Here is a 22061-nt window from a genome sequence, read left to right on the forward strand (position 1 = left end):
TGACAATTATTTCTGCTTGACTTTTTCCTGGAGGGGTTACATATGAAGACAGATTTGATACAAGGGACCACCTTTACTGCGGCTTGGCTTAGCTGCTCTCTGGTTGAGCACGGTCCCAGCCCAGCTTGTTGCTGAGCTCATAAAATACATTTTAAAATTCCTGGGTTTTCCCAGTTCTGTCATTTTTCAGCCTCCTAAGCACTGAGATATGTAAATTAAAAAGGCTGCATTAGAGAAAGTAAATATTTATGAGCACAGTGGAACAGTGCTTTAACTTCTGGATGTGTCCGTTTGTCAAGTACTGCAACGCTCAGAGGCTGTAAGTTATCACTTGTAAGAGTGTTGGGCCTTGGATAATAGCTTAGAAGAGGTCTTTTCAGGGGGCAGAGTACAAGATTTGTTGTTACTGATAACGCTAACCAGAAAATCTGTAAGAGATGAGCAACTCGTCACGGCAGAGAAGTTTGCTGCTCCCACATAGGAGGAGTTGAGTATAGGAATCACATAGCTTGGGGGACACCAGGATTGATGTGATCCCTTCCTGATGAGCGGATCTCTTGACCCACCTGCCTTCAAGACTCCATGCCCTTAATATTACAAAATCTGGTTATTGCTAGGGAAGTATTTTCACAGCTCATTTAGGGTCCAGCACACCGAAGCGTTTCAGAAGTGGTGCAGGAGAGAACGGTGCCAGCTGTGACCTTCTGACACATCCCATTATCAGACCAAGTTTTCCAGCTCACTGCTAAGCTTCTAACTTTGTCTTTCATACTTTGCCAAAGGTTGCTGGCTTGGGCTGAAAATATCTATGTTGGTGCTTACCTAAGAGTGAATTTTTTTGGAAAGTGGCAACAAATTTTTCTCCTCCTAAGGCTTAAGAAAGAAATGCCCTTTTTAATCAGTATTTTGCATGGGAGAATTAGTGTGGTGTTGGGTGTGTGCATTCTATCATTTTCCAGAAAGCAAACTTCCCTGCATTTCTCCAACTTAAAAAAAAAAAAAAAAAAAAAAAAAAAAAAGACCTGGTTATAGTTTAGCAGGTAAATTAGCTGAAAATACCATCTTTACTAAGGCTTCTCTATTCTAAAAGCAAAACTGGGCAGATAAAACTTCCCTTGCTGTTTCTCCAGTCTTTTGTGAAATTTTGTACTGGAATGGAGACCTGTGAGGTGATTGTCCAGTCAGTCAGAAATACCCACGCTCATGGCTGGAGGAGAAAATGAAGCAACTCACCTAGAATACAGAGGAATCTGGAAAAGGAAGGGAAGGAAGAATGCAAGGGAAGGGAAAGTGACTGATGGTTGTAGATCAAGCCAAGAGCTTCACCACATAGGTCAGAGGGAAGGGAATTTTAAGCAAGGACCAAGGTAAGTAGGAACAGATGTGAGGTCAGAAAAAAAGGACCCAGACACAGGGAAAAAAAAAAAAGGCTAGAGGTAGATCAGGCAAAGAGGGTCAGAGGTGAGGTAGAAGAGGAGCCGTTTGAAGGAAGGAGAGATGGGTAAGTCAGAGAAGGGAGGGTGGAAGCAGGAATTACTGATCACTGGGAGAGAATGGCAAGTTATGACTGAGCTGGAGAACATCCGTAAAGCTACAGGCCAAGTAGGGTTTGATATTTTACTGGGAAAAAGAAGCCAGGAGACAAAAAATAGCAGCCATAGAAACCTGCCAAGATAAAACACAGAAAGTGGAAGCTGAACTGGTGGGCTGGAATAATCTCAGTCCCCAAGTTCCTTTCACCATGGGTCCTGGGACTCCTTTTAACAGTGAGTCCCACTGTAAACACTGACTTAAATGTGATACTTTGGTCTCCTGTTCTCCAGCACAACAGAGATGGAGAAAGAGGGGTTATTCCTTGGCTTCCACAAATAACCCTGTAAATTACATACATGATTTCATACTTGATGCCTACTACACATGCTTTTTTTAGACGTGTCTACCAGAGCTTTTATAAAGGTGTGTTTGAAAAATTACAGCTTCACTGCCTTTTCCTGTCTGCTCGCTGCTGATTTAACACCTCCTGGATTGCTTTTCCACAGGCTCTACAGGAGGAGATTAACGTTTCCGGTAGTAAAATAAAAGTGAGTTACCTGAGCAGTCGCACAGCTGGCTACAAATCAGTCCTGAGGATCAGCATGACCCACCCCACCATTCCCTTCAACCTCATGAAAGTCCACCTCATGGTGGCTGTCGAGGGACGCCTCTTCAGAAAGTGGTTTGCAGCAGCTCCAGACCTGTCCTATTATTTCATCTGGGATAAGACAGACGTCTACAGCCAGAAGGTGTATGGGCTCTCAGAAGCCTTTGGTAAGTGGCCCCTGGGCTTCTGTCTCCTTTTAGAAGCAGCTAAACAGCAATGCACAGACTTTGTCCTGGGTCGGTACAGTCCAACTGCTAGCACATAAAACGGCCCCTACTTGTTCGCTACTGTTTCCTTGGAGAGGATCGGGCCCAGCTGTTCGGAGAGCGCACATTCCCCCAACAGGGAATACTTCTCTGCTCTCCGGCTCCTGGCCCAGCACACCCATCCTGAGCTACTACCATCGTATTCATACAGAAGGAACGAACTGGGACTAGAGATGTTTGGCTGCCTCTCACCTATAGCCCCAAAGCTGTCAGCACTGCTTTGAAAGAAATCCCTCGGACTGAGCCCCGATAGCCACTCCTCCTCATGCCTGATCTTCTGGATTGCTCTAATCTTAGTTTCCCCTTTGCTACCTACCCATTCAAGAACACCGTCCCAAACTGGGGCATGATGGTCTTCTCTCTTGCATCTTGTGCCTTCATTTACATCTGCAAAAGACTGCCAGAAGCTGCAAGGTGGAGGATAAGGATAGGCAGCATGCCACATCCCCAGTGCCAAGCGTTGTGGCCCATGCCACCCACCCTGCAGGGGCAGAAGCTGAAGTCTGTGGTGGGGCAGGAACCTGTGCTGTGCATGTACGCAGGGATCAGACCTCACCCAGCGAGCCCTGTGTGATGGTGCTGGAGGGGAAGGGGTGCTCTGAGCGAGCAGAGGTGATGCAGCTCCGCGGGGACTGCTTCCCACCTGTCACAACCAGAGGACATTCAGTTACAGCTCTTCGACAGAGTCTAGACTAGACCTTTCAGGCTGCCAAGGAAATGGTATCAGCAAAATGGGAGAGATCCCAAATTAGCAAATGGAGTTCTTGTTGACAGCGTGGTGGTTCACTGATGCCTCATAGCCCAAGTGAAGATAAGTCTCAGGGCTGTAGTGTGCCTTGTTTTCTTGCAGGAAGAATGGGTGCCTTCCTCTCAGTCTCAGCTGCCTTGAGCAGGCTGGATGATACAACCTGCTGAGCCTTACCCAGTTTGGAGTTCATGCTGAGAAACATGTCCTGGTAGCGTATGCTGAGAGACTATGCTCTTTGAGGTGCTAGATCAGGAGTGGGTTCTGGAGTGCTCCATGATGCAGCTCTGTAGGCCCAGAGTACTCAAGCAGGTCTGAGGACATCAGCATTCGGGCTTTCAATGATTCACACCTCTGGAACAGTGGAAAATATCAAGCCTTCATTTCCTAAATTACATCTTCCTCTGATACTCTCTGATTCTGCAAAAGACTCTATTTGATGGGGGATCCTGAGTTTGCCCAGCGCTTTCAGGGAGGCTGGGAACCTTGTAACATCAGGCCTTTATTTTTATCTAGTAAAAAACTGAGCTATGTAATTGCTTTTCTTTTGTGTAGAACTTGCGATTCTGCTCTGCTTCAGCTGTTAGAGCTAAAAAGATCGTGTAGGGCAGAAGAAAAGCAGGCCAATGAAAGTGGTCAGTCCTGCTTCTTCTGAGAAAATCATAAAGGAGTCATCATTCTGTCAAAAACATGATTTTCCTTCTACTGACATCATTTTACTCTTAAGCAACTCCAGTGTGTTCAGCAGAGTTATTCCTGAAAGGCTGATTAGACATCATGGCGAGCAAACCCTTTCGACATGAACAATGACCACGAGTCAACCTGGTCTGACTGCTGTCTCTGAGGGACTCGCTCCCCCACGCCTCATTAGGGTGAGGCTTCACCTTCCAAGAAAGACCATAATTTTTAGCAAGTTCCTGACATGCAGTCGTTGATCAGATAGTAGATAGGAGTAAAATGTTCCCATTTAGGAGTCCAGCAGTGGTTTACACTCTGAAATACCCATTGTTTTAAAATATGTCTTTAAAATAGTGTTTTTTAAATATTTAGCACATTTGCTCAACGTCTACAACTGCATTGACCTTTTTAAATGCAGGGTGGCCTTTAAAGAGAAAAATATTAGGACTTTGCATTATGATGACGGCATTTTAAACGAAATTGGCAGTTGCTTGTAGAAATGCTCTTACCCCTGCTCAGTTGAAACTCTGTGTGTGCCGGCTGTGCATTTCTCTGTTACTGACCTGGAGGGTCTTTTGTTTTTCTCTTGTTCATAGTTTCAGTAGGTTATGAGTATGAATCCTGTCCTGACTTGATCCTGTGGGAGAAGAGGACAGCTGTGCTTCAGGGTTATGAAATTGATGCTTCCAAACTTGGAGGATGGTCCCTGGACAAACACCATGCCCTCAACATACAAAGTGGTAGGTTGTCTGTAACGCCTAACAGGAGTAGCACAGTGCTGCATGGCACAGTTGCTTCTTATTGCTACGAATTCAAGAAAAGGAACGAAACCTGACCAACACGTGTACTCCCTCATGTATGTTACTAACAAATGGTTTCTAGTAACCTACATTTAGAAGCAATTTGGTGTGTATAAATGCAGAAGAAACTGGCCATCATGAAGCAGTTGAATGTCAGCATGTCTAACTTTGTAGTGTCTTGATGGAAGGTTATTAACAAGGAAAATTTTCCTAAAATAACAAAGGGGAGCCTATTCAGACTGGACCTACCACTGAGCATAAATTGACTCAGACATGTCCTCCAGTGTGCAAATGTACTTGCAGAAACGAGAGGCTTCATGGGTCATGAGGGAAAATGGAAGGTGCCAGAGCCCATGAATGCTGCTCAAGACTACAGCAGGAAGGCTTGAAAGCTGATCAGAACATGTTCAAAAGATGGAAGCACTGTGTCCCTCTGGATGATAGCAGTGGTATCGGAGCAAACATCTAATTCAGCCCACATCACTGCTGAAAACACCACACTTACAGGGAACAGAGCTCCTCTAAAGCTTTGCAGATTAAACATTTATCTAGAGAATGCACCGTGGTCTTTCTGTCCCTTGTCTTATCCTGATCTAAGTAATGTCATTTTTTACCTGGTAGGCTGCACATTGTAGGGCAAGGAGGGGCAGAAAGGGCAGGTGAAATTTCATGAGACCCTGAAAAGTATATTTCATTCAAAGGTATGGACAGTCTTGTTCTCCCTGCATATTTTTATTCTGCAGGAAATGTAACGGGTCTATAAAAAGTACTTATTTCAGGTAAGGGGCTCCTCATTTGAAACCATCACAAAGCAATACTATGAGAGATGATAAACCTCCCTGCTACTTGACAAATTCCCCAGCTGGCATGCAGCAGTGCCAGTTTGTGCTCCCTTTGGTCTCAGTTTCCCCGGCTCTCTTTTAATTTCCTCATTACTCTTTTCTCTCTGTAGGCATCTTGCATAAAGGCAACGGGGAAAACCAGTTTATTTCCCAGCAGCCACCAGTAATTGGAAGCATTATGGGCAACGGTCGCAGACGTAGCATTTCTTGTCCAAGCTGCAATGGTCTTGCAGATGGGAACAAACTTCTGGCTCCTGTTGCCCTAACGTGTGGGTCTGATGGAAGTCTTTACGTTGGAGATTTCAACTACATCCGAAGGATCTTTCCCTCTGGCAATGTCACCAACATACTGGAGTTGAGGTACACTGTGCTGAATGTGGCCATTATAATTATGCCCTTAAGTTCTGCAGAAATCTTCAGTGCCCAAAAAGAAAATGAGAAAAGCTCTTAAAAAAAAACCTCACAGCAAAACAGAAAAAAAGCTGTCCAGATTTGCCTCTTCTGCAACTCTGCTGACTTTGATTTACACCAGAGAAACCCAGGCTTAACAAGTTCTTCCAGAGTTGAATCACACACTAGAAATATTGACACATTTCTGTGCTGCTAAATCAAACTGTGTTGATGTCTGCCTTTTCGTGTAGTTAGAGACCAGTGGGAATTCTTAAAATTAACAATCAGCCTCTGAGATAACCTAAACTTGAAGGACACAGCACTGATGATGATATGTAGAGATTAATAAGGACAGATGATCATTCATAGTTAAGACAGGATGATCAGTCTAGGCAGCCACAGACTGGGGGTTTCTAGCTGTTTTTTGAGGGACAAATGTATCAGCCCCCCTCAGTTCCCAGCCGATCGGTAGTGTCAGGGTGGACATACAGGTGGATCATCTGAAAGTGAGTGAAGTGTTTCCTTTTATTAGGAGGAATAGGGAGGATGGAGAAGGAACATATATGAAAAGCAAGGAAGGAGAGGGAGAAGTATAGATTTGTCACAAGTTCTGAGAAAATGAAATAGATTGTGACTGAACCAAAATTTCAAATTGACCTCACTGGGGATATTTTTCCTATCTAAAATTTCCACAGCAAATACAATTACCCACTTCAAAGCAGCAGGGCCTGCTTCTGGACTCGTTGTGGCCAGACAAGACTCACTCCAGAGCAGTCAGTAGTGTTAACTGAGTGTTTCTGAATGAGTCTTCTCTGCTTGAAGGGCCTGATCTATGGTCCTGGGAGGTCAGTGTCAGGTTAGCATGGCAGGAAGGTTCACATTCCCATTTACCTCTCAAGATCTGGCCTGAAAATGAGAATCTGTCAGAAAGTAAGAACCTTCCTGCTCTACTTAGATTTAAGGTCCTGGCTGCTGAGGACAAAAGTAAGGCTCCTTTTCTGCAAGAACTGCCATGTGGAAGCTTACTAGACAGCTTCCTAGCGCATCTGGCATTGCTCTGTATTTCTATTTGCTCCAAAAGGCCACGGGTACAAATGAAAGAGCTGATCCGCAGCAAAATTGGTGGAAGATCCCACTAGTTCCTCATTTAACAGACACACCACAGTCATTAGACCTTGCTGAAAGTCTCATACAGCACGCAGAACCATCGTCGTAGATCATGGCGTATGAGAAAAAAAATTCCAGACAGGCATCACAAGGCTGGCACTTACAGAATAGTTGTCTTGGTATGCTCACAGGGCAGCAAGGAAATCAGGAGGAGTCATTGAATTAGGAAGCCTACCATGAGATGTTCACAGTCACATCTCAGAGGGTTGGGGTACCTTTTGAGTAAATAAGCAAAAACCCGATTCTTTCTATTCTGTTACGTGATATTCAGGAACATAACATCTGTCATGTTTGTAAGGTGGGAAGCTGGAATAACTCTTCAGACCTGGTCCATGTTAAAGCATGTAATGCTCTTCCAGTGCCAGAAAGTTATTTTAATGACCAAAGGTGAGATTTTCAGAAGAGCCTAGGTGATTTGAGGCCCAAATCCCATTGCAACTGAGTGGGATTAATATCTCATTCCCAGAAGTACAATTTTGAAAACCCAATCCCTGTTTCATTGTCAGTGGAAATACCAGACCTGGTGGAGGTTTTGCAGAGTATTTCCTCATTGGAAAAGAGAAAATTGGAACCCTTGACAGAGTGGCCTTGCTGGCTTTTGTGCAGAGCCACAGAGTTAAATTTACTCCAGAGTTAAATCTGCTGGAACGATTGCTGCTTCATCTGTGCAAACACTTAGGTTACTGGATCTAATAAACATTTCTTCACTCTGGTGTGCTATAAAGTAAGTGGGTTCAGATGCCGGCTGACTAAAAGCTATGGAGGAAAGCCATTGCTTTTAGACTAAATGGAGTTTGCTTGTGTCTTCTGAAATCAGCATCTCCTTGGAGATTAACGCACTCACTATTTGGCTTTTGGGTTTTGTTTAGAGGGGGTGTCTTTTGAGTGTAGTGTTCTGTTGCGGAGAGGAAGGCAAATGCCTTGTGGGTCGCAGATAACTGCAGCTGGGTGTGTAACTAGATCCATGAAAAATGTCCAGCTCAGCGTAATTTCAGTCCTCGGGGCTAGAGTTCACGAGGTTACGGCAATGAATTGCCACCCATAACTGTGCAACTGGTAAGTTACCTTTGCAAATCACCAGGTATCGCTTTGACTGAGAGTGAAAAAACCTGTAAAGATATCTGCATCTACATATATTTAGCTCAGTACTACTCTGAATTATAAAGTCTGCCTGGTCCTATCTCTTGCATAAGTGGATAACTCCAAGCAGGTGAGATCACACTTCCTTTGGGATATGCAGCGGTACATAAGTGAGCTCACCGCCAAGTAATATCCAATATAAGATATATCAGTGTCATTCCAGCTAAGTCTTTATTTATTATTGCATTGTATGATACAGTTACTGTCAAGTTTTCAATCTGCTAATAATGCATCGAACTGAGCTGCTAACACCTCATTCTTTCTTCTATTCCCTGCTTTCCTGTCTTCTGTCAGAAATAAAGATTTCAGACATAGGTAAGCCAACCAGTGGAGAATTCTTATGCTGCTCCCTGTCTTGTTGCATGTTGTTACACAGTGAGCCACAAGTGCCATTTCCAGATGATTCAATAGCAAATGAAGCTGGCGTGATTAAAACTGGCGTAGGCAATCAGTCATCAGAACTGGGAGCCATTAATCACAGAGCAGAGTCGCGCAGACTTCTGCATGAGCTGTTATAGCTGTAGACAGGGGAGGTACAGACACGGGAAGCAGGGTAACAAGAGGAGGAGGGTGGAAGGAAAAAGGGGGGAGAATTAACCAAGAAAGTAAAATGGGAACGTCGGGATACAGATCACTGGAATAGCTAGGGTGGAAAAATATTTCTCATATGGTGAAATGTCTTCCTTTTGAGTGCTGGGGAGTTTAATAGGCATAACAAAGGGACAGATGTACCCCAGCATCACCCACCTAGGGAAGTAAGGTTTTGTAACTTTTTGTCAGTCTGAGCACTTCATAGAGACCCTCCGCATGTGAGAAAGTATGCCAGGCTCAGATAGGAGGTAGTGAACTCAGAACCTTAGCCAGGAAATGCAATAAAGAGGAGAAAGAGTAATGACAAGAAAACAAGATGAAAGAGAGACTCCTAAATTGGAGCTTTGTCACTAAGAATATTTGTCACTTGGGTTCACTGGAGTTTCAGTGGGTTTGATCCAATCAGTTGCATTCAGGAAGATGTCAACCTCCTGTCACTGTCTGTGTTTGCAAGAACTTCTCTGGCTCTGACAAGTTTCCCATCCTTCTCCCCTGTTGCTTTCTAAATTAGAAGCTTAGACTGTGGAGTTGGGATTTTTTTTTTTTGGTTGGTTGGTTGGTTTTCTTTTTGCATTTGGAATTCGAGATTTTTCTTGCTACATGCATTTTATTTACTGTTTCTTTGACTTCATAGAGGCTGTGCAAAACCAGAAACGTTTGGTTTAGCTGCATGCCGGGAAATGCAATGGAGTAGAAACCGTTTTTTTGTCTTATCACCAGAACTCTAATGAAGGGCTGAGCTTCCACGGCATAATGGACTGGCCCAGAGCATCTATTAGCAGGGCTGGGAGGCTGATGCACAAGACCTCTACACTGACTGTCTTCATCAGGCTGAGTTCCAGCCCCACAGCTCCTCTTTCACATCATTTGAAAGCAATAGAAAAACTCGTTTCTCTTTGCAACAGCCAGGTTGTATCCTTAATCCCCTAGAAATACACAGCCACTAAAGTGCACCTGCTTTGACAGTGAAGGGCAGCAGCTGAATACCTGTTACAAGAAGAGCTTTTATATATGAAGGCAATAAATGAGTGAAGATATATGGACTGGCCGCAAATGCTGCAAATGCTACCAGAGTCTTACAATGTTGGCAGGGCTTCAGCTTTTAGGCAATTCCTAAATACTAAGAAATTAAATGAAAGAATGCCAAGACATGCCTGCGTCAGTGCAGTCCAAAGGGGGGCAGGTGAGGGCGGAAGGTGAGGAGCTCTAGATCAAATACTCCCATCTGCAACTACGTTAAAGGAGTCACATGTGTGAGTTAGCATCTGTTCTGTGTCATTTGCTGTAATCCCCCTTGTTAGAAAGACTCTTCATTCCTGAGCCATGGGGAAATGAGTGGGCGTAGTCGTAACTAATGTTACGGTGCTTTGAGCTCCAGCAGGTCCTAAGCTTGACACCATTGACAGGCAGCAGTTGCAAAGGTGGTTTGGAAAAGCTGCAATCCATATACAAATGTTTCCTCACTTCAGGGGAAAGGATTCCTCCCTGCCATGTAGCCGGTGGTGAGCTTGATCTCCAGAGGTTCTGCAGCTACCAACTAAGAAGCTACAGCACAGCACAGGTAGCCAAGGTCTAATGCTGCAACAGCCAAAATCGTTGTGTGTCACCATGGGGGATGTTAGCTAAGCCAGAAAGCATCACCAAATTGTGATGCCTCCCAGGTTTACACCCATCTGTCATTCAGTAATAGATTGATAGGAAATTACTCCGGTGTGTCTGTGTATGGACTTATCTTGATGGGCTTATAGAAGCTAATGACTTCTTCCAAGCATGGAAATAATAATTTGCAGTTAATTAGAATTATTTTTTCTCTGCAGGAACATGGAGTGTGGTGAGGCATTTCTATCTTGCAAATATGCAAAAAGTGACCACACTTAAATATATTCTTCCTTTCTTGTTTCCATTCATACCTTAGAGAGACAAATCTGCAATTAGTGGCAAAGAGAAGTATCTCAGAAAACTGCCCTAGGATTGAATCAGAAGTCCTTTGCAGTCCCTGGGTTGGCTTATGGCATTGCTATGAAGTTTTATTGTCCAGCCTGTGACACTAGAAGAGCTTTGGGCATCACACACAAACTGAAAACACCAAAAGGCCAAGTGTAAATTCAGCTCACTGCACTGTGTGGCCTCCTTATGTATTAATCTATTGAATGTCACCTAGGGAAAAAAAGACCAGTACCTCACACAAGCTACAATAAAATCCTCTGTTTGTGAGCTGCAGGGTGCTTAGCATGCAGCCATGGAAACATAGCCCTGCTGAACAAAAAATGCTTGGCTGCAGGAATTTGGTATTTCTTTAGTTACCAGCAAATGCATGTGGCCAGCAAGGCTCAGGGAGAAAGAGGGCAGCTAAGACAGAAAGTTTTATGGAGGTGGTTTCATGTCCTTAAACAGAGACATCAGATCCAAAGAAGCCCCAGGGGTTTATTCAGATCCGCTGTTACGGGTGGTATGACTGCTCTTGTCTGTTGACCACAGAGGAAGCCAGAGCCATACTGTTACCTTCCACAGCAGTTGTCCTTCAGAGGAGCTGTAGATGCCCTTGCATTTGAGAAACTAAGATGCAGTTCATCTTGTAAGATAAATGTTGAAAGTTAGTCAGAAAAATGATACCCCAAAAGATGCCATTTCTCTGTGCTGCCTATAAAGGGAGTTGAGGCAGCCAGTTCAGCTGTAAGCCTCCACCTTGTAGTGAATCCCCTGGCATCGAACAGAAGCTGGTAAAAAGGTGCAGTCTGCACATGTGCTGACATGTTCTAGGTAACCCGCTGAAACCAGGGACCATCTCCCTGTTCTCATCTTTATTCCTTAGAGACTGGTTTCCCACTCTGGAACAGGAGGTTCTTTCCTCAGACTCCTCCAAAACACGGGCTCTGGGCCCAAAGGGGGATAATATCAACCTCTGCTTAAAGCCTGTGCGTCTGTTACAGTACAACAGAAGTGGCCCACAAGTGTCACATGTCTGCCTCTTCACCCAGCTTTTTATCACTTTCCTTCCTTGTGCCTGCGTGTGAGGAGTCACATAAAGCATAGGCACTTTGAAATGGAGTTTGAATCTCGTAACATACCAGCAGAGCTCCCCAAATGGTGCCGGCACGACCCTGTCCCAGTAATGAGAAAGAAAAAAGGAAAGGGACAAGGCAGATGTATGAGAGAGACTAGATGCATGCCCGAACAACTGGGATCACTGTGGGCTTGGAAGATTTCCTTGTGCTTCCCCAGTACATCACTGTATCACAAGCATACAAGGAAGCAACGTCACCTCCATTTCTCTTTGGCGTGCAGAACTTCTGCTCATGGAGCTGTCCTCATCCCCAGTGACTACACCATCATGCCCATTAAAGTGTTCTTGGCCAGGGAGCAGCCCCCCCCCAGCCCTGCAACTATTTTGCTGCTTCAGGGGCTTAAAACATCAATGCAATGCTTAGGGTTTCTTCTAAAAAACTTTAAAAGCTAAAGGAACACTCTGAATGAGAAATGAGCTCTTCACCCACAGCCCTTTTCTAGTGGTAGCAGTGTCAGTATGGGGAATAAATATTCTAAGGCTACAAATACTGTAACTGATTAAGTCTTCTGAGTAGTAAAAAGTACTGCCTGTTGTTTTGGTCTGTTATCTAACTGAGCAATGAGAGAGGATGAAAGGAAAAAGAAAATCTTGTCTGCTTCGCCCCAGGCAAGATTTATTTCAGTTGTTGTTCGGTTCAGTCCAGTTTACCACTTGGATTTGCCTGCTGATTGTGACTTTAAATAAAAAGCAAAGCCCCAGCGTTCCTGGTTCCAGTGCTCATGCATTATCACGGATGAAGGGAAGCTTTTTGGGAACTATCACATTACCAACATAGGTTTATTGAGCTTCTCTCCTCCTGAAGGATCTCAAAGTGTTAAACAAAAGCTCCAGTGTATAACGCTATCAAATTCATGCAGGGGCAGAGCGTGATAACTTCCCAATTCAGTGCTGAAAACCATTGGCAGAGGGGAGTAAATTCCAGCTCAACTATTTTCAACAGTTTGTGGTTTACCTTCCCTGGTCCAGAGCATCCCAGGTTAAATACTCCATCGCCTAAGCCATCCCAGGGGGCTTCCACCCACAAAAGCCCTGTGCACGGAGCAGGGTGTAGGAGACCATGATAAACCATGCTTGCAAAAGTAAAGTCTAGCCAATAAAAATGAACCAGCACTTCCTACCACTCACAGAGCCAGGCAGCAGAAAAGATGTTCTTTTCTGAAAAGATGATGGAGATGCCCATATCATTAGTCACATTAGATTTAGAAAGGTAACTGTATGTCTTAGGAGTTTCACTATCAGCTCACCAGGTGAAATCCAGACCCAAGTGACCCACGATTTTAAGTGACCCAGGATTATTGCTGTCCTATGGGTAGTTTAACCAACATAAATTTCTACCTCTTCCAAAGCACATTTGCTAGTATGGGTGTGTGTGCCTCTGTGGCAGCCAGCTATGCAGAGGATTAAAAGTTTAACCACTCAGAGCTAATTTTTTGATGATTATGAGCTTTGAACTCACCCCTGGTTTTTTGCAGCATCTATATTCAGGACCTCATTAATAAAAATAAACTTGGGTTACCAGCAGCTACTCAAAGTATTACCTTAATATTACAGTTTTTCACTTAGTCAGTAAATTTGGGTGGGAAGCACCATTCAGTTTTTCTGCTGGATGAATGTTTTGCTTTTACCTGGTTCTCTGATCCATGGTTAAAAGTAGCCAGCATGTGTTTCGGTGTCCATTCTACACAGGAGCTGGGATTCGAAAATAGTTTTAAGATCTCTCTTTTCCACAGAAGGTTGTGATCAATAATAAAATGCAGCAGAGTGAGGCTATGAAATCCAAAAATGAATTACAATGATAGTGCCGGGAGAGGGGAGTAGGAACTTCCAGTTCTGCCACCATTTTTCTCCATCTTTGGTTAAGTCATGTGCCTTTGCCCATCTGCGAGTGGCCTGCTGTAAGACTCGGGGAAAGCTATCTGTGCTGGCCAGGCAAAGATGCTAAGGAATTGCAAAGTGCCATTAAAAATGCCTTCCTCTTGTCCACCTCTCATGCAAAATAGAGATTATGAACAGCTCAAAAGCTGACTGACATTCAGCTGGGCTTTGTTAGGACAGTCAGTGGAAAATGCAAGGCCCCGATCAAAATGGATGATGGATTCCCACAGGGAACTTCTTCCACCAGGGTTGAAGCCACTTCCTTAGTGTGAGTGACGTGCAGGTAAATGAAATAATACCCCACCAGCCTGCTGTCATTGGAAAGGAATACAGATGGAGACTGAACTGTCAGGCTGGAGCTGTCTTGGAAGGTCAGAGCATTTTATTTAGCAAGAATCAGTGTCATTTGTGGAGATGGAATCTGTTCAGACTTTAATAGGATAAATCACAAGGGATATTCCAGAATAAATCAGAAAGGCTCAGTCGGTTTTTTCCCCCCCAAAGTATTAAGTAATTCAAATGAAGAACCACCTTACAGCTTTTTTAAGCAGAGAATAATTCAGTAGTTTTTATATGTCTGAAAAGGGTTAATTTTCCTAACATAGAGGCTGAAAAAGAGAGGAATTTTCTTACTATGAGGGATAGCGTCAACTGTGATCAACACATTTCTAACCAGCTTCTCCTGGAACAATTCCACTAAGTGCAAAATTGTGAACTACGGCCTATATATGTTTATTATGAATTCTTATGAAGGTGTTCTGGAGAAAAGTAAAGACTTTTTTATACTTGTTCTAATCACTACTTAGCCTTTCTTAGCAGGAAGGAGACCTGTGTTCAGGCAGCAGGTGTTACAATTTTAATCTGTTGGTTGCAGGCTTAGAAGAGATGCAGCCTAACACACACCAGTAGCAAACGATTTTAATAAAAGAAGCTAATAAGTTTAGTAGCTATATTAAACTATAGATAGAATCCTTGAAAGACAATTTTTTTTAATTGCATCTAAACTCATCTGGTGTTTTTTTTCTGGCCAGTCTTATTGAATGCTTTCCATAAGGTGGGTGCTAGTTTATTCACTTCTTCAGTCTTGGGCTCATTTGGTGTTGTGGTCATGGAGCTAAAAACGTTTTTTTTGTCTGTTTACCCCATTTTCTCAGCCATTCTTTCTTGTTTTCAAGGAAGCAGTGAGTAAATGGGGTGTAATAGGGGACTGATGTTCATGTTCCTCAGCCCTTCTTCTAGGTCATGTTTTACTTAGGGCAAAATGTGGCACTCCAAGAACCATTTTGGGTTTTTTTTTCACTGAGGTCCAGCTGAATTCAATGGCAGGACTTCCCCTAATCTCCACGGGGGCAGGACAGGATTCTAGAGCCTTTACTGGAGTCAGCAAGAGCACCAGATAAGCCTTGATGCAGTGATCTTGAAGAGTTTATCTTTAAGTGCTTTATACATGGGGGTCTGCATTGGGGGTTTTGTATTGGGGTCTTTCTTGGGAGGAAAGATTTTTTAATTTCTTTGTTTTGTTTTGTTTTGTTTTCTGCCCCTACTGTACTATGTTTTCGCTTCACTTTCTGGCACTGCACTAACACCACTTTCAGGACTATGTATATATATGTATTAAGTAAATTTAGAAAACTCAGGCACTGGGACTCAACCTGTAGTAGTTCCTGGCATGATTTTGGCTCAGGTCAGTGAGCACTTCCCTTTGGTATCTGCCCTCCATGCCAGAGAGCACCCCAGGCACAGTGGTTGGTGACACATATAGTTCAGGATGCTGTGCTGTAACACACCGTGTGCTAATACAGTCAAGTACAGCACTGCTTCACTTTCCCGGTCTGCCTGTCTGTGCGTTTTTATTCTCTAAAGTGTTTGCATTGCCTGTCGACTTAAGAAAACAAATCATCCAAAAAAAAATAATAATAATGTCATACCCTTGTTTTTCAGCCACAGCCCAGCTCATAAGTATTACTTGACCACAGATCCAATCACTGGCTCCATCTACCTCTCCGACACCAACAGCCGACGTATCTATAAAATCAAGTCAACCACATCAGTGAAAGACATTGTGAAGAATTCAGAGGTCTTGGCTGGAACTGGGGATCAGTGCCTCCCGTTTGATGATACCCGCTGTGGAGATGGAGGCAAAGGCACTGATGCTACCCTCACAAATCCCAGGGGTGAGACTGCTTCTTCCGCAGAGGATTTTTTAAAGGGATCTTTTTGAAAGGGGCTTGTTTAGTCATGCTAGAGACTGCTCTCCTCTCCAATTCAGAAAATGTCCACAGATTTTGCAAGCCTTCCCCAGCCAACCCACAAACACGTCCTAAGGGCTTGCCTCTGGAAATAAGTGGCTGTGTCTCACTCTCAGGCAGTCCTGGTTCTTCTTATTGAGGTGTCTGGGAAGAGTGCCAAACCAGAGGGGTGTAATGATGGGCACATGTCCAAAAGGCCATAGAACAAATCCACCCATCAATTTTACACCCATTTAACCACTGCTCCTCCTTACCAGGTAACAGTGTTTGGTCCTTTCCAGTCTGGACTGGATTCACTAACGTTCAGTTCACTGAGGCTTTCTGCCATCAAAAAAATAAAAAAGCTCTATAAGCATTGCTGTATCTATAAAATAACAGCAAAACCATCATACAGATCAGAGATACCTAAACTGAGGTTTATACATTGACATTATATATCTTGGCATCCAGCTTCAACCCTATGGGGGGTGGATGCTAATATGGGAATGGTCTAACTCAGCATGACTTCACAGAATCACAGCATGGTCAGGGTTGGAAGGGAGCTCTGGACACCATCTAGCCCAACCCCTGCTAAAGCAGTTCTTCTAGAGCAGGTTGCACAGAGCCACATCCAGGTGGCTTTGAATGTCTCCAGAGCAGGAGACCCCACAGCCTCTCTGGGCAGCCTGTGCCAGGGCTCTGTCACCCTCAAACTTCTTCTTCCTCACATTCAGATGGAAGTTCCCATGTTGCAGTTTGTGCCCGTTGCCCCTTGTCCTGTTGCTGGGCACCACTGAAAGAGCCTGGTCCCATCCTCTTGGCACTCACCCTTAAGATATTTGTAGGCATTGATGAGGTCCCCTCTCAGCCTTCTCTCCTCCAGGCTGAACAGCCCCAGCTCCTTCAGCCTTTCCTCACCAGGGAGATGCTCCAGTCCCCTCGTCATCTTGGTGGCCCTAACTTTACCTGGTTCCTGATGAGCTTACTTAAATGTGATAAAAGCACAGTCAGATCAGAATGAAAGCGCCACACAGCCTTCATGACTGTGAACTAAACTGTTCAAAACAGGTTTAGCCAAACGTATGCAGTCCTGCGTGTAGCCAAGACTTCAGTCTGGCAGTCTCAAGGTAACAAGCTCTGCATATGGAGGATGTCGCTCCTCCCAGCTGTCCACAGCTCCTCAGAGGAAAATACACGGAGGGTATGGAGATGAGGTGGAAGATACTGTTGGTGTACACACTTTCTGCAGTGTTTGTGAAGAGGAGTGAGAAGGACACCCATGCAGGAATGCTTTTAAAAATGTGGCATTTTTGCCTGTTGTATGTCTTCTCTCCCAGCTGTTAGGATTGTGAGGAATTATTTATAGGTTCTTGGCTTCGGCGTCAAGGTGCTGCAGGTTTCCTATTTTTCTTGCATCTGGGAGAGGTAGGTCCCTCCCTCCACACCACGGCAATTTCCAAGCCTATCCCAACCTCTTTGCAAAGCAACCTGTTGGCAAAACTCGGCGATCCTTTAACAAATTATTTTACAAAGAGCAGGCAAGATGAAGACAGCTGAGCTGTTGTTTCTCTTCGTGGTTAGACTTCTCAGGAAGTTATTTTCCTTGACATACAATGACATTATTGTTACTGAATCCAGGAACCCAAACTGATTTAGTGATCTTTTGTGTGAGCTCTAGTTGTGATTTTTTTGTTTGTTTGTTTTGTTACATGTCAGGTAGTTGTTTCCTGGCAGGATGCAGAAAAATATACGTTGTTGTCTTTTTTTTTTTCCCCAAAAAAAGCACTGAAAACCAAACTGCTACCCTCATAATAGTCAAAGGGCCCACCATGGTTTCCGAACACTCCAGACTCCCATGAGGTGACCATTATATTGGGATAAAGTATTGCCAGAGGCACAGATACAGAAAGGGAACAGCTACAGAAAGGGAACTGTGGTCAGGTTGCAGTGTAGAAATCGTTTCACTGAAATGGGCGGCCTGAGTGAAAAGAAAAATAAGTGGCTTGGGCAGAGAGATTCAGGCAGTCCAGCAGATGAGTCATGAGATCAGGGAATCCAGAAATCTGTAATCCAATTTTCTGCACCACTTTGATGTTCAACCAGTGAAGAAAAAAAAAAAACCAAACCACCAAACACAACAACCCCACAACTTTTGTTGGACCTCCATTCTCCCTGGTACAAGATAAGAGGAATATTATTAATTTCCCTACGTGGATGGATGTTGCAAGGTTTAGATGACTTATGTTTCTGCTTTGCTATAGGAAACAGAGCTCTGGAGTTCAAAGCTTTCAGCACTTGAAATCCTTCTTGTTGGCAGTTCAAGCTCTCAGGAGGCTGTTCTTCCACTTCAATCATACCCCAGCAAAATGCATGCATTCATTCCTCACAGCTCTGAAATTTCACAAAATAGAAGTAAATTGAGGGTGAAAGAGGAAATGACACAAAGCAAAATGGCAACAAGAAAATAATAATCTAGAAAGCCCACACTGCCAATGGAAAGTTCATGAGCAGCGTTCCCTGATCTGGTTCTAGTCTGAGTTTGCAAAGCCTGCTGAGACAATAGCTTTGGCAGGTGTGACTCACTTCCCATTCACCTCAATAAATGATTAACAGTGAAAACTCACACTGACAATGTAATGTCAGCATTGTCTGTACCTTCACGGCAGTTCATCCCAGCAGAAAAATCCAGCAAATGCTTGTCTTCCGTGCAATTGTATTTCAGAATAGTTCAAAATAAAAAGGATTTACTGTACAAGCACCCAGTAGTCCTCAGGTTACCCTCTGCTTCCCTGATTTGGCAGGGGAATAAACACCCCTAAGTGAATGGTCAGAGGAAATTAGAAAATTACTCTGTAGCCATAGAGATATCAGCTGGCCAGGGAAGGACCTGGAAAGTTCGGTTCTTCAAGAATCGCCACACTTTGGGAACTCTACTCTGTAAGGCTAAAGCTATTTTTTGACTGAAGATAATTACTTCATGCAAATTAGGACTTGTGTATTTTAAGTACACCTTTGCACTAGTTCGAAGTAAGGAACTGTAAGGAAACAAGGTCTTCCCTCCGTTTTTGTGATGTTTTAATTAGCTGATATTTGCAGCTTGCTGGAAAATACTGAGGGAATATACTCCTGCCAGATGAAAATCAGCAATTCATAAAGACTGGAGAATTGGTTATGAAGTGTCAACGTATACTTTTGCATCTACATTTAGCCTCTTGGACCAGTCAAGCGTCTGGTCTAAGTAGATATTTTTGGCTCTCTTCTCAGTAGAAATAAAGTGGTACCCTGAAGACGATTTGTTCTATGTCAGCACACATGTCCAACGTGGGATGAACCACTTTCTGGGAGTGCCCATCTCCTCCTGGAGTCACTAGCCTGAAGGATGAGCTAACACCATTCAGAATAGTTCTCCACTTTCTGAGCAGCAGCCTTTTCCCCACAGTTCTGATCACCTCTCACAGTTCCCACCTCAACTCCCATGAGTTCAGAGTGGATAATTTCATAGAATCATAGAACCATGGGATGCTTTGGGTTGGAAGAGACCTTCAAAGATCATCTAGTCCAACCTCCCTGCCATGGGCAGGGACATCTTTCACTGGATCAGGCTGCTCCCAGCCCCGTCCAACCTGACCTTGAACACTTCCATTGATGGGGCATCCACAGCTTCTCTGGGCAACCTATGCCTGTGTCTCACCACCCTTATTGCAAAAAAAAATTTCTTCCTTATATCCAATCTAAATCTATCCTCTTTCAGTTTAAAGCCATCATCCCTTGTTCTGTCGATACATTTCTCTGAAGTACCTTCTGGTCAAAGGTTCTTGTCTCTCTCCATGGAAGGAGAGAGAACTCCCTTTAGATGATCAGCTTGGGGAATATTTTAGGAGGAATAAAACCCACCCCAGGAATTTCATCCTTCCCCTGTCTTTGGCTGCTCTGATAAAGGTAGGCTGTACAAATACAGGACGGGTAGATCAACGGATGGAACAGTGGTGGCAGTTGTTTGGTCAGGGTATTTATCATCGCTATTAGGAACCAGTCTGGTACTTACAATTCATTTGCCACAGAGCACAGCAAACCTTTCAGATGCTAATGAATTTCAATATATCCTTGCAAATTAAAGTGTTACCACTTTCTAATTATCATCTGCTAATAATGATCCTCTTCTACAAGCAATCTAAAGAAAAATTAAAACTCCATCTTGTCAGAGCATTTGTTTTCATCTGAGTACTCACCAGTGGTTCTCCTCGGAAAAATGTTGTGGCAGAGAAATTACCAAGGAGCTTGCAATTAAGAGAGATTGCAGTGACAAGTCTGACACAATAGGAAGAAGGTTTCAGAAGGGACGTGCTGGGGGAGGGGGCATCTTGTTCATTTAGCACCATAAAAACAATGAGAATGAAGTAATTAATTTGGGGACAGATTGCTTCCTTCACTGTGTCCTGCTGAATGTGTAAACAAAATCTCAGTTGTTCACTAAGTGTTCACTAATTCAACAGAATTAAAAGGAGAAATTCAACCCTCTGCAATCCATTAACATTTCTATTGTCAAATGATAACATAAGGGCTATTTCAGAGAAGACCAGAGGCTGATTGAACAAAATATCTTGTCTCTTACTGTGGCCTGGGGCCAGAAAAGACACACAGGGAAAGGGGCAATGACAGAGTGGTCTTTACCTGCTAACACCCCGGATTCTAGTCATCAACATTTAGGGGACTTTCTGAAGAGGTTGCACCTGGACCTGTGCTTAGATGCCACCATCAGCTGGGCTAGAAACCTCCCTGAACACCTAGTTTTGTCCTTCCAGGCATCCTGTGCTCATAATTTTCACCATTTCGTTAGCTACAGCCTGAAAAAGTGTGGTCTTTTTGAGGACAGAACATTGTTTTCTGTTCTCTCTATGCCTTTCCTAATCCTTTGCTGTCTTCTAGCTCCCTCCCTGACCACTGCAGAGCACACAGCTGATCTTTGCAGAAAACTTTTCACAGGAATTCCGAAATCTTTTTTACCATGAGCTATTTTACAGCTTGTCATTGCATATGGGTAGTTGGGCTTACTCCTTCCCCTGTGAATTCTTCTGTACTTATTGACATTGATTTTCATCTGCCATTTTATCACTCAGTCATTCAGCATCCAGCTAGACAAGATAGCTCCAAATTTGGATTCCTTTAGTACCTTTTTTTTTTTTTTTTTTTGCTTAAAAGGTTCGTTCCCCCCCTTTTTTTTTCCTAAGTAGAGGTACATGTCCAATGCAATCATTTAATGGTTCATCTTCTAGATGAAACCCACCATGCCCCAGTAGCCATTTGCAGGATGATGTGCTGTCACCTCCTCGCACTACAAGGTCCTGACATTTCAAGCAAATGTCATTGTGTCACAGCGCTCTATCAGCAAAACTCACTGGTGTGGTGGACATGCTGCTATAAGCCCTTGTTTCTTACGGGATTGCTGACTATCCAGGAGGAGCCAACATGATTTTGTAACATCTGTATTTCATATCTCAGAGCTTAAAGTTTAGATCTTCAACTCTACCTGGGTACTGGCAGCAGATGTTTTCTCTCAGTAACTGTGAGATTGAACTTCAAGCTATGTGCTGAAAATCTTTTGATTCCCTTATGTTCCTATGGAAACATGAGAGGAGCCTTCTGCCAAAGCAAGCCAAGGTCTTTGGCTTTACATGCATAACATGTGGATTACCCATTCCTCTGCCCATTTTAGGAGCCGGCTCCCAGTGCTGGAACTGTGCCATTAGCAGAAAGGAAACACAGAAAGGTCCAATCTAACCTCTACAATCTGCTGCAAAGAAACTGTGAGATGCTTCTTTCCCTCTCCACAGAAGTCATCCATCCAAAGACACTTGTCAGTGGGAGAGCAGGGCTCCTCTCCATAATTAGATTCGATTCCAAGACAATCAGTCAGGAAGGGTTTGGAGCAGTTGCCGTGCGAGGTGCATGTGCAAATGGGAATTTAGGGCTTTGACAGACTGAAAACTCTGTTACCCTGCAGAATGTCTTAGGAAATGCAAGGCAATTGAGATTGCTTAGCCTGCGTGAAAGAGGGATAAGCAGAGGAGTGCTCTGTGATAACACACGCGCATGCCATGGCCCTGGAGCAAGGTGGTAAGTGGTAACTTTTCT

General features: G+C 43.8%; 1 protein-coding gene across 6 annotated transcripts in view; it reads left to right on the top strand.

The window, feature by feature from the left end:
• The window catches only part of TENM4 (teneurin transmembrane protein 4), a 352231-nt gene that overhangs the window by 277749 nt on the left and 52421 nt on the right, over positions 1-22061 (top strand). For 4 of the 6 annotated variants that reach the window (XM_027781531.2, XM_055802888.1, XM_055802889.1 and 1 more), the window contains 5 exons: positions 2040-2307; positions 4426-4569; positions 5582-5831; positions 8463-8483; positions 15643-15875. In XM_027781531.2, coding sequence (XP_027637332.1) covers positions 2040-2307; positions 4426-4569; positions 5582-5831; positions 8463-8483; positions 15643-15875 — 916 coding nt within the window. The remainder of the gene's footprint in view (positions 1-2039; positions 2308-4425; positions 4570-5581; positions 5832-8462; positions 8484-15642; positions 15876-22061) is intronic. The other 2 variants (XM_055802892.1, XM_055802891.1) reach the window with 1 other exon arrangement.

This window comes from Falco peregrinus, chromosome 4 (assembly GCF_023634155.1).
Source record: "Falco peregrinus isolate bFalPer1 chromosome 4, bFalPer1.pri, whole genome shotgun sequence".
Lineage (NCBI taxonomy): Eukaryota > Metazoa > Chordata > Aves > Falconiformes > Falconidae > Falco > Falco peregrinus.